At 41.3% G+C, this 12,255-nt stretch overlaps 1 protein-coding gene across 3 annotated transcripts in view; it reads left to right on the top strand.

Annotated features, from left to right (window-relative positions):
• Dym (dymeclin) overlaps positions 1-12,255 on the top strand; it is a 288,571-nt gene that overhangs the window by 54,423 nt on the left and 221,893 nt on the right. For all 3 annotated transcript variants that reach the window (XM_085676420.2, XM_048419152.3, XM_048419153.3), the window contains exon 6: positions 5,085-5,157. In XM_085676420.2, the coding sequence (XP_085532546.1) occupies positions 5,085-5,157 (73 nt within the window). The remainder of the gene's footprint in view (positions 1-5,084; positions 5,158-12,255) is intronic.

Below are 12,255 nucleotides of genomic sequence, written 5' to 3'. Positions count from 1 at the left end.
GAAGGACCTCTTTTCCAAAGCAACATATCCATGGACTCAAACTTTGAAGTCAAGAAACCTTTAAAACATATATGTTGGTTTAGCTTAGCAGTCTCCAGAATCAAATGTCTCTGTGCAGTCAAAAAATTCAAAGAAAACACAATAATAGTCATCATTCAAACTCTCTTTATATATTCCACCCTTACATGGCTTATTCTTTTTTACTTCTTTTAATCTGTGATTAAAATACTTTAACTGTCTCCTTAAAGACTTTAACTTTTGGGGCTGGAGAGATGGCTCAGAGGTTAAGAGCATTGCCTGCTCTTCCAAAGGTCCTGAGTTCAATTCCCAGCAACCACATGGTGGCTCACATGCATCTGTAATGAGGTCTGGTGCCCTCTTCTGGCCTGGAGACATACACACAGACAGAATACTGTATACATAATAAATAAATAAATAAATATTTAAAAAAAGACTTTAACTTTTTAAAAAATCATTTACTTTTTTTATAACTTGCATTTGTATATCTTTTAAAATTTATTTATTCTTATTTTATGTACATTAATGTTTTGCCTGCATGTATGTTCATGTGAGGGTGTCAGATCTTGGAGTTACAGGCAGTTGCTAACTGCCACATGGGTGCTGGGACTTGAACCTGGGTCCTCTGGTAGCGCAGTCAATGTACCTAACCACTGAGCCATCTCTCCAGCCCCCATTTGCTTCTTTTTATAACTGTCTATATTCTTTTTCTTCTCTCTCCCAAGCCTATGTACATTTACCCAACACTGTGACCCATTTAGAGGTCTTTTCCATCTGAATTTGTCTTTATTGTGTATTTGTAATTATTTTCTGATCAGGATTGCTTCTTAAAATGCTAAGTGCTTCTTAAAAACTTAAGCTGTGGCATTACTAGGGTATATATGACCCTACCTGTGCTCCACACAGACCAACATGGTGGAAGTCCATTCACCGCCTCTGCAAGCCATGCACATTGCCCCAGTTCCAAGTATGCAGTGGGTCTATGTCCATCCATTACGCAGTTGTAGCACTCTGCTTACAAAACCCAATTCCATAGCTGGACCTCGTCAGAGTTCATAATGGTACCATGGCCCAGGAAACCACAGCCATTTCAAAATGGCATAACTTCTTTTCTGCTACCGCTGAATCAGGAAAACCTCTTTTGAAGGAACTGCAACATGCTGCCAGCAAGCAAAGCCCATCCTAAAAAAAAAAAAGCTGCTAAACTTTGTTTTTTAATGTCTAGAATCTCTTTCCAAACTCTCTCAGGTTGTAAGTGGATTTTAGTCAGCCATGTTGGCACCAATTTGTTTTAAAGAAGCTGCTAGTTAGTTCCCGACTTCTCAGTCCTGAAATAACCACACAGAAACTGTATTAGTTAAATCACTGCTTGACCTATTAGCTCTAGCTTCTTATTGACTTATTTAACCTATTTCTATTAATCTGTGTATTGCCACGAGGCTGTGGCTTACCAGGTAAAGTTCCAATGTCTTGTCTCTGATGGGGCTACCTGGCTTCTCCTGACTCCTCCTTCTTTCTCCCAGCATTGATATCCAAAGGGTTATACCAGCTTGCATTCCTACCAGCAATGCAGGAGTGTTCCCTTTTCCCCACAACCTCTCCAGCATAAGTTGTCATCAGTGTTTTTGATCTTGACCGTTCTTACAGGTATAGGATAGAATCTCAGAGTTGTTTTAATTTGCATTTCTCTGATGAGTAAGGATGTTGAACATTTCCTTAAGTGTCTTTCAGCCATTTTAGATTCCTCTTTGAGAGTTCTCTGTTTAGGTCTGTACTCCATTTTTTTTCTTGGATTATGTGATCTTTTAGTGTCCAATTTCTTGAGTTGTTTGTGTATTTTGGAGATCAGACCTCTGTTTGATGTGGGGTTAGTGAAGATCTTTTCCCATTCTGTAGGCTGTCGTTTTCCAAGACAGTTTCTTTATTAACCAATGCTATTCACAGCATACAGAGGGGAATCCCACATCAGTGTGCCAACATATAGATTCATTTTAGTTTTAAAAAGGGTGACTTCATTTGTCTTTCTTTTTGTGAATAATTTATAATAGCATTTAGAGTGCTAATTAGAAAGTATTTAATACTTTCGAGTAACACCAATGAAAATAACATAGACTTCAACATAGACTTCAAGATTTTCTGAATATAGGTGTAGAATAAATCTAGTTGCCTGTTGTTTTTTATGTTGAGTTGTGGGTCTTTGCCATGTACTTCATGGAACTTATTTTGTAGTCCAGGTTGGCCTTGAACTCAGTCTTCCATGTTCTAGGCTGACAGCTGTGCACCACTGTGCCCTGCTGTGTGTTTTCTGTATTGAAGAAATCAGTTTGTTTTGGCTTTCAGGCACTGTAAGCTGTTTTTGAAGTATGCCTCTGTTCTTGATTAAGGTTTTAGCGTTTGTGTTTGTCGTAGTTCGGGCAGCACTGAGAAACTGGCACTGCCTTCTGAATGCTGAGAAAGCAGCAGCAATTAATTCTGTTACCATTCCTTTTGTTTTGTTTTTTAAAGATTTATTTTTATTCCATGTATATGAGTGTTCTGTCTGATACACATACACACACACACAAACACACACATATTTGTGCACCATGTACATACTTGGTACCTGCGGAGGTCAGAGAGGGTGATGGATACCCGGAACTAGAATTAGACAGCTGTGAATGTCCTTGTAGATGCTGGAAACTGAACCCGTGTCCTCTGCAAGAGCAGCCAGAGTTTATAGCTGCTGAGCATCTCTCCAGCCTCCAGCCATTCCTTTTAATGAATGGTCCATGTGTGTTTTGTTTTGTTTTCATTATTACTTTGTTTCTAGTGATCAGTAAGGATCTCTATTTTTTGATACATAGTCATTATCGTAATAAAAGTGACCTAAGAGCCGGGCAGTGGTGGCGCACGCCTTTAATCCCAGCACTCGGGAGGCAGAGGCAGGTGAATCCCTGTGAGTTCAAGGCCAGCCTGGTCTACAAGAGCTAGTTCCAGGACAGGCACCAAAAACTACAGAGAAACCCTGTCTCGAAAAATCAAAAAAAAAAAAAAGTGACCTAAGCCAAGAAAGTGAAAGGAAGTTCAGTTAGCTACCTCTAAAAGCAGCCTGGAGTTAGGGCAGAAACTGGAGGATAAATACTACACCCGAGGATGCTAAGGATGCTAGGAGGGAGTTTGAATGTGGTAAACTTGCTCACCTGAGCTGAGCTATGAGATAATGAACACAACATGGCACAAAGAGCTTCTGAGTCATGAGGCAGTGGCAGGTGGTTGGGTATGGCGGTGTGCTTCTGCAATGCTAGGCTGAGGTGGCACTCCAGGTCAAGGTTATCCCATGCTGCGTAGTGAGATCACCCAACTAAAAAGGCCTGTATCAGAGAGGTAGGCTGTGTGGTCAGGAGGACTCAGAGTTCAGTTGGCTATGAAAGGCTGAGGAAGTCTGTGTTTTAGCATTGGGCTACTGATGCATCAAAACTGGAAATAAGAAAGAAACAAATGGAGTTAGACAACTCAGTGGTCGAGAGCACTGGCTGCTCTTCCAGAGGACCTGGATTTGATTCCCAACACCCACATGGCAGTTTACAACCATATAGTTTTAGGGGATCCAGCTCCCCTCCTGGGCTGTCTGTATACACCAGACACGCAAGGAGCCCATACACATACAGGAAAACACCCATGCAAAAACAGAGAAACAAGTGAAGGGCTAGAAAATATTGGGCTTATTTTTGAACACTTTGAGTTTGAGGTACTAGTCACTTATCTCGGTGGACACACCCAATAGACAGACAATTGATTAGAATCTGTGGCCATGCCTCTCTGATTGCTCCAGGTATTGTCAATTTGGGAACTGATCAGAGTCCAGCCTGGTAAGTGCTTGGGTGAGAGACAGTTTGATAGAGAACAGGCTGGTCAGTGAGAGGCTGAAAGGCAAACTATGGATTTAGGATTCACTAGCATGTAAATGGTGATGAATGAGAGAGCCCGTGGGAGACCCCGTGAGAGACCCCGTGGAAAGTGTTCTGGAGCAATGCTGGAAGAAAGAAGAGAAGAAGCTGGTCAGAACTAAGACTGCCTGAACTGAGGAAGTCATTTCAGGAAGGAGTAGATGTCTCTAGTGTCTAAAACCAGAAGTCACAGGATATCATCTGACTTAACAATTTGGAGGCCCCTTAGCTCTGGAGTTTCGAAGAGAAATGCTTGTGTCCTTGACCCTTATCTGATCCTCTGATTGGGAAAGCCTTCTCATCTTTGGCTCTTATTTGTAAGGAGGTGGTTAGCTTCTTGTCAGGACTCATTCTGTCCTTTGTGAATCACCAGAGGTTCCTCAAGGTCAAAGGCAAGGCCATATGACAGGTCTAAATATCTTTTCTTCAGGTCAACCAGCTAAAGCATCTTTTAAAAATAATTTTACATATTTGACTTTAATATAAAAATTCATCAAAAGAAACAGCGTGAAGTGTAAAAAATGTGTAAATTGCTGGCCTGTGGGGACCTTAAGTTGTTCTCAGGCTGCTAGGTGCTGCGGTGCGTACTTTGTGATGTCAGAGTTTGGGGAGGCTGAGGCAGGAGGCCTGCGTAGCGAGGCCGACCTTAAAAGGAAAACAAAAATAGGGCTGGTTGGGAGGATCTCTGTGAGTTCAAGGCCAGCCTGGCCTCCAGGACAGGCTCCAAAGCTATACAGACAAACCCTGTCTTGAAAAACAAAAAAACAAAGCAAAACAAAAACAAAAACAAAAAAAGTAGGGCAGTTGACCAAGTAAAACTGCTCGACCACACGTGCCTGATGACCCTGAAACTCAGCTAACGGTGGAAGGAGGAAAACCAATGTCATGGAGTTGTCCGCTGACATACATACATGTGCTGTGGCATGAACATACAATAGTATAGAAGGAAAAACCATTTTAACTTGTGTTATTAAGGTTGTATTAGGTGTTGACTCTGTATTTTATTCAGAGGGCAAAATAGTGTTTGAATGTATGTAATAATAAAATAAGTTTTTTACTTATTAGAAATGCAAACTTTCCATCTAAGTAATTTCATCTATTGTCTACCTTGTCAAAACAAAGTTTTATGTATCTTACCAGGTTCTAACTCTGAAGATCTTTTGGAAGAATTGCTCTGCAGTTTGGTGCAGTTAATCACTGATACTCCACTCTTGTAAGTTCTGCCTAAGCCAGGCTTTATCTTCATTGTATAATGAAAATGATAACTGAGTATGTGGAAGAGGTGTGTGTGTGTGTGTGTGTGTGTGTGTGTGTGTGTGTGTGATGTTCAGAGGTCAGTAGGTCAGGGTGACTTCCTTGGTCACTCTTCCTTCCCCTTTTCTTTTTTTCTTTTCTACAGGGCCTCACCGTGTAGCTGTGGGTTAGCCTAGAACTCCCTATGTAGACTCGAACTCACAGAGATATACTTGCCTCAACCTCCTGAGTACTGAAATTAGAGGTGTACACCACTATGCCTAGCTCTTCTTATTTTCAGAGACAGAGTCTTTTAAGGAACCTGAATGTCTTAGTCTTGGCTATACTGGCTGGCCAGCAAGCTTCAGGGATCTGTACCAGCACTGGGGTTGGTTACAGGCATGTGTCACCACACTAGGATTTGAGGCGGGTGCTGAGGACCTGAATCCGGGATCTACTAACTGTTTTCCCAAGCCCCATGTTGAAGAGCTTGTGAATTATATAATGATTATATACCTATTCCATTATTTTTATCTCTTCCTGGTATTATGTAGACTGTTTCCACCTGTCTTGTTTACTTTTCTATTGATGTGACAAAACACCACAAGCAAGGCAGTATATTGGGAAAGAAAGCATGTAATTTTGGGATCATGGTTCCAGAGGTTAGTAGAGTGTCTGACCATCCTGGCCGGGGTGTGGGAGTGGGCAGGCATGCATGGTGCTGGAGCAGGAGCCTGAAGCTCACGTATTGAAACAACAGCCATGAGGTAGAGAGATAGCTAACTGGGTGGTGTGGGCTTTTGAATACTCAAAGCTTGCTCCCAGAAACACGCCTCTTCCAAAAAGACCACACCTCCTAACCCTTCCCAAACAGTTCCACGAACTGGGGACAAAGCATTCAGATATATATGAGGCTTTGGGGGTTATTCTCATTCAAACTACACCACCGTCAAATGTGAATTTCATGTTAAGGAAGAACGACTAAGTCCTTTCGTACTGCTAACAGATGGCTGGTTCAGAATTACATTAGCTATGTAAGAAGAGATCTCAAGGGTCTCTGTAAACAGTCTGAGGGGAGCTGACTGAATCCAGTCTGTGTGGTAGGGAAAGCGAACTGACCACCGAGCGTTCTCTTTCCCCCTTGGCTTTGTTTTGGGGCTGTTTTAGAAAGGACAGATTTCTTTTCAGAGTTCTTTGAAGCTAGGTGTGTTCCTTGAGGTGTAGTTGGGGAGGTCCTCTAGGGAGACTCCTGAGTAATGTTCTTCATAGGGAACTTACTCGATGAAGAAGTGAATGCTTTTCCTTCTGACAGCTTTTTCCTGTATCCTGGAATACCCACAAGGTCTTTGGAGTTGCGTGCCCATGCTGGCACCGTGAGCCAGTTGTCTCATAGAAATTTTGCTTTGATGTCATTGAGCTGTTGAACCAAAGTCAACAACAACCATTCCCGTTCCCTCACCCTGGCCTTCTCCTATGACAGAAATAGACCTTATTTGTTTATGCTGCTGTAGCTGGGTTTTGAGCACTACAGCTCAGTGCAGTTCCTGTGTGTGTAAAGATGTCCATTTGTTCTGATCCACTGCTCATCATCCCCTTCATCACTGAAACTCATCTAGAATCTTTGTCATCATGGCCTTCCTTCATATGCTGACTACCTATTTATGTAATACAGCCCTTTGGAAGGCCGTGAATCTTTGTAATATCTGTAACGTTCTAGTATCCCTGAAGAACTAATTTTATTACTTTTGAGAATTTACAAAATTGATTGATGTTTGAGACAAAATCTTTTGTTGTTTTTTGTTTTGTTTTTGAGACAATTTCTCCTGAAAGTCACTTTGTAGACCAGGCCAGCCTTAAACTCACAGAGTTCCACCTATCTCTGCCTCCCAGTACTGGCATTAAAGGTGTGTATTGCCACCACTGCCACCACCACCCAGCTAAGACAAAATCTGTTATGTTGGCCTTGCTAGTGTCAAATTTCAGTCCTTCGACCTCATCTGTTAGAGTAGCTAGGATGAGAATGTATAATTTATTACATTTTAAAATATGCATATCTACTTATTTATTGTGTGTGTGTGCATGCACATGCTCATGCATCCATGTACGTGGGCATGTTTGTGCGGTAGCACATGTGGAAGTCAAAGGATTACTGGGAGTAAGTTCTCTCCTACCATGTGGTCTTGAGGACTGAACTCAGGCCGTCAGGCTCAGTGCTAACTACCTTCATCTGGTCCGTCTCTCTGGTCCCAGAGAATACATTTTAAAGGAATTATATCCATTCATTAGACAGGGCCTCATGTATTCCAGATTGCTCTTGAACTCATTGTGTAACTGAAGATGACCTTGAACTTTATTTTTTAAAAAGACATATTTTTATTTTATATGTATGAGTGTTTTGCCTGCATGTATGTCTGTGTACCACATGTGTGCCTTGAGAAGACTGAAAGAGGATGTTGGACCTCTGGAGCTGGAGTTGTAGAAGGTTATGAGCAGCCAAGGTGGATGCTAAATATTGAACCTGAATTCTCTGGAAGAACAGCCAGCCAGTCCTCTTAACTGCTGAGCCATCTCTCCAGTCCTGACATTGAACATTTCTTCTTGCTTCTGTCTTGAGTGCTGAGACTGTATGTCTGTGCCATCACACCCAATTTGTGTGGTGCTGGTGACTGAACAAGGTATGCTAGGCATGCACTCTGCCAGCTATCCTGTGTATCCAGCCATGCAAAGGAATTAGGTAGGAATTAGGTCCCTCCCTCCCTCCCTCCCTCCCTCCCTCCCTCCCTCCCTCCCTCCCTCCCTCTCTTCCTTCCTTTCTTTCTTTTTTCTTTTGAGACAGAATTTCTCTGTGTAACAGGCTGTCCTGGAACTCATTTTGTAGACCAGGCTGGCCTCTTAATTCACAGACATCCTCTTGCTTCTGCCTCCCAAGTGCTGGAATTAAAGGTGTGCTCCACCACTGCCCTGCAAGGAATTAGTTTTTAGATAAAGATGTTCTTTAGATAAAGGTGATATTTTATCATCGTAAAGTATCAAAACACAGAAGGATGTGTTCAGAAACAGGTTGTTTGCTTCTAGTTCAGAAAGAAAAGGCAAGTATTTGTGAGCCAATAGGCTCCTGGGGTTATTGTACGTGAATCCATACTTTTGTTAGAGATGGAGAAGTGAGATGCACTGTCATGCTTTGATGTTCACTCTGCAGCCTAGAAGGTGAGCTGAGAAAAGTAGACTAACCACCTGGGGAGGGACATAGGGGATAGCGTCCCACCAAAATGCATTGTGATACTCAGAATTGTTCACATGGCTGCCATTTCTCTCTTTGTTTTGAATAGAATGTTAATATTGCTTAGAATGGCAGTGTAAACCCAGTTTACAGTTTCCAGATATGTCGGTAACTCTTTGTAGCCATGTCACATGGTTTGGGCCCTTGCAGAGCTACATAAGCAGGTGCTGTCACCTCACAGAACACACACATTTCAGGTCCTTTATTTTGTACTCTGCCCTCTTCCTACTTGGAATATGAAGGCAATGCTCATACCGTACTGAACTATGGGTAAGAATGTCACTTGCAAAGACTAGTGTCCTAGGAACAGGAGCTATTAGTAATATTACAAGATTGCCATGACTGCTCAGTGTCTCTCATTTCTTCTTACATGAGAAAAACAAATTCCTGTCTTGTTTAAGCCACTGTAGTTAGACATCTGTTATATATATTCAGATGGTGTAGAGAATCCATATATTGCCTACTCTTTTCTAATTGTGTTAAGCTAAATGTTTTTTATGTTTCTGATTTAATTTTTAAAATTATATTTTAACTAGGTCTGGTGACATATGCGTATGGCCCTAGCACTTGGGAGGCTAAGGCAGGAAGATAGTGAATTAATGGACAGCCTGAGCTACATAATGAGTTCCAGACCAGCCTAGGATACATAGTGAGACTCAGTCTGAAACAAACAAAAAATTAGGCCTTTAACAACATTTGTTTTCATTGTAAAGTACCAGCAGTTAAATGTATGTGGTCTTTTGGTCTTTATTGATCACATGTTGTGTTGAAGTTAGTAAGAGGGAAGGTAGTAAATACGCTAGTAATAAATGGACTGTGACTATGTGAATGGAGCAGCTGTCAGAGGAGCAGACAGTGTTGCAGTCTATCGAACAGGCAGTGTTTTAATGTGTTTATACTTTTTAAATGAACTGAAAATGCACAGGCAGCCAGATGTCTTGTGTTATGTATACTCAGCTCTGTCCAGCTGCTGAAACAATTTCTTATGATTTAATGTCCTTGGAACTCCATCTTACAAGAAAGTTTGTCTTGGTTACAGTTGCCATGTGAAAGCAACTACTCTGTAAGTGTTTGATCTACCCCAACCGCACTGCAGCATCTGAGACCAGCTTGTAACTTAAGGTGGATGTTAACATGGCAACGGGAAGAGCTCTCAGCTCCTGAGCATCATCAGTCTCGCTCTAGTGCTTTACAGTTGCACTTGGCTTACCTGTGCTGAATTAGCAGGAGAATCATTAGAAATCTAATTTTAGTAACCATGTAGAGTAATTTCAAACTAGCTTAAATCTTTCCTTATGAGATTCTGTTAAATCATTCTGTTAAAGTTGAAAACAAAGTGATTACCACGAATAACATACTTTATTTATGTGTGTGCATATATGGCACATATTTATTTAGATGTTTATAATTTAACTTATCCCCTCCCCCCAACAGCTCTTGTGTTCTCTGACTCGAGCTTACGGTGTAGCTGAGGATGACCGTAAAGTTCTGAACCACTTGCCTGCGACACCTGTTGATTACAGGTGTACACTACACTACCTGGTTTGTGTAAATGATTCTTTATTAGAAACAGGCTCAAGCTAAGCCTGGCGGTCCAATTCCTAGTCAGGAGGCTGAAGCAGGAGGATCTCAAGTTTATGGCTTGCCTAGAGTACAGATTAAGTTCAAAGCTGGCTGAAGAATTTACTGAGTTCTCTCAAAATAAAAACTGAAAGGAGGACTAGGGAAATAGCCCAGTGGGAAAGTGTGTTCCTAGTACTCACAAGGCCCCAGCCCAAGATCCTGGGGTATCGACCGAACATTGAGATAAACTTTGTAGAAGTTCACTGCAGTGAACGCTGGAATTTTTAAAAAAATGTTTTCACTAAGGATGAACATTTTATCAGCAAGTTTGTGATAACACTTCAAGAACTAGTGGCTTAATTATATTAACAAAATAGCTTAGAAGTCAATCTTTTTTTTTTAAAAAAAAAGGTTTTCATATATTCTTTGGGAATTTCATATAATATCCTTTGATCATATTCATTTTCCTCTTCCAACTGTCCCTGGGTCCTATCCACCTCTCGACCAATCCAGGCTTCCCCTTCTTTTACTGCTACTAATAAGAATTAAAGAACAAAAGCAAAACCCATGAAGTCTAGTTTGTGCTGGCCAGTAGCTCCTGGATCATGTGGCTGCCCTGGAGTGAGGTATATACCAAGAGTGTAACTCCGCTGAAGAGAACTGACTTTTCTTCTCCCAGCATCAGTCAGGTGTCATTGGCTCCTTAGCTAGGGATGGACCTGTGGAGACGCCTCATTTCCTAGCTGTAACAGAGACATAGTGATTCTCAGTGGTTAGGTGAGGCCTTTGAAGAAGCTAAAGGGATCTGGATAGGAGCATCTCAGAACTGAAATATGTATTTGTAGAATCAAGGGTACCTTAGACTGATTGTAGCAGATCTGGGAAATTATGGCTAGAAAAGCTGTGTTGTTTGAAAGACACGAACACTAGAGGATTAAACTTGAGTTGTGTTTCAGATTCCAGTTAAGATACAACAATAGAAAGTGCAGGGCTTTTCCTCTCTACTCCGCTTTGGAGTTTAAGGAGATTTGAACCTAATTGTTCAAGGTAAAATCCAGTACCTCAACAAGATTTCTGAAACGTAACAGTTATAAATGCACATTTATCGAAACCGTAGTCTTTGGATATTACATTGTGAAAATCCAAGTATTGAAGATGTTTTCTGCTGACGGTGAGAGTAATAGATGGCTTGTTTGTTTTTGAGACAGGGTCTTACTGTGTAGCCCTGGTTAGCCTGAAACTGTTGTGTAGACCAAGCTTGTCTTGAATTCAAAGAGGTCCTCCTGCTTCTGCCTTTCAGTTGCTTGGATTAAAGGCACCTGCTACCATACCTGGCTTGTAAGTGGCTCCCTTATGAAGTCTCCCGTTGCCAATAAGAGTGAAGGCCTTGAGATGCCAATAGTTGGGGGTCAAGGATACAACTCTGGGGGTAATGTCTTGAGTCCTGCATGTTGATTCACAAACACTTCTCCAAAGCCAGCTTCAGTAGAGGGCAGGAACTGACTTAAACAAGTCAGCAATTAAATTTCAAGTGCTACACATTAAAATCTAGCATGCCTTTCTGGATGGATTAGGAATTTAAGACATTATAAGCATTGTTTAAGATTACAGAGCTGATTGTTCATTATTCTGTAGTCTCCTCTTACCTGCAATTTTGCTTTCTTTGGTTTTAATTATTGTAGTCAACCAAACCCAACACCCAACCATCAGTTTTGTGGTTCTTTTTCATAATACATGTTTTGTTAGGTTTATTCCCAAGGATTTTATTTTTTATATGTATTAATGGGAATATACTCCATGGTTTCTTAATTCACTGAGCTTTTTAGTTGTGTCTGCTCAGAGTACTATCTCTTTCCTTCTGCCTCCTTCCAGTTCTCCTTTGCTGTATTTTTTCACTGTTTAAATTATTATTCTTAAATTGCTTTTAAAGAATTAGAGAGTAGTGGGGCTGGAGAGATGGCTCAGAGACTAAGAGCACTGACTGCTCTTCCAGAGGTCCTGAGTTCAATTCCCAGCAATGGCTCACAATTATCTATAAATGAGATCTGGTGCCCTCTTCTAGCATACAGGCATACATTCAGGTAGGACATTGAATACATAGTAAATAAATCTTTAAAAAAAAATTGAGAGTAGTGATTACCAGAGGCTAGGAGGAAGGGGGCAGGAAGAGTGGAGAAGGATAGGTTAAGGAGTGAAAACATACAGTGTTCTAGCCTAGAATTCTTTCGCATCTCA

The sequence above is a fragment of the Myodes glareolus genome, chromosome 13 (assembly GCF_982192425.1).
Source record: "Myodes glareolus chromosome 13, mMyoGla1.1, whole genome shotgun sequence".
Classification (NCBI taxonomy): Eukaryota; Metazoa; Chordata; class Mammalia; order Rodentia; family Cricetidae; genus Myodes; species Myodes glareolus.
Note: the sequence above shows the minus strand (reverse complement) of the source record. Positions and strands in the feature narration are given on the sequence as shown.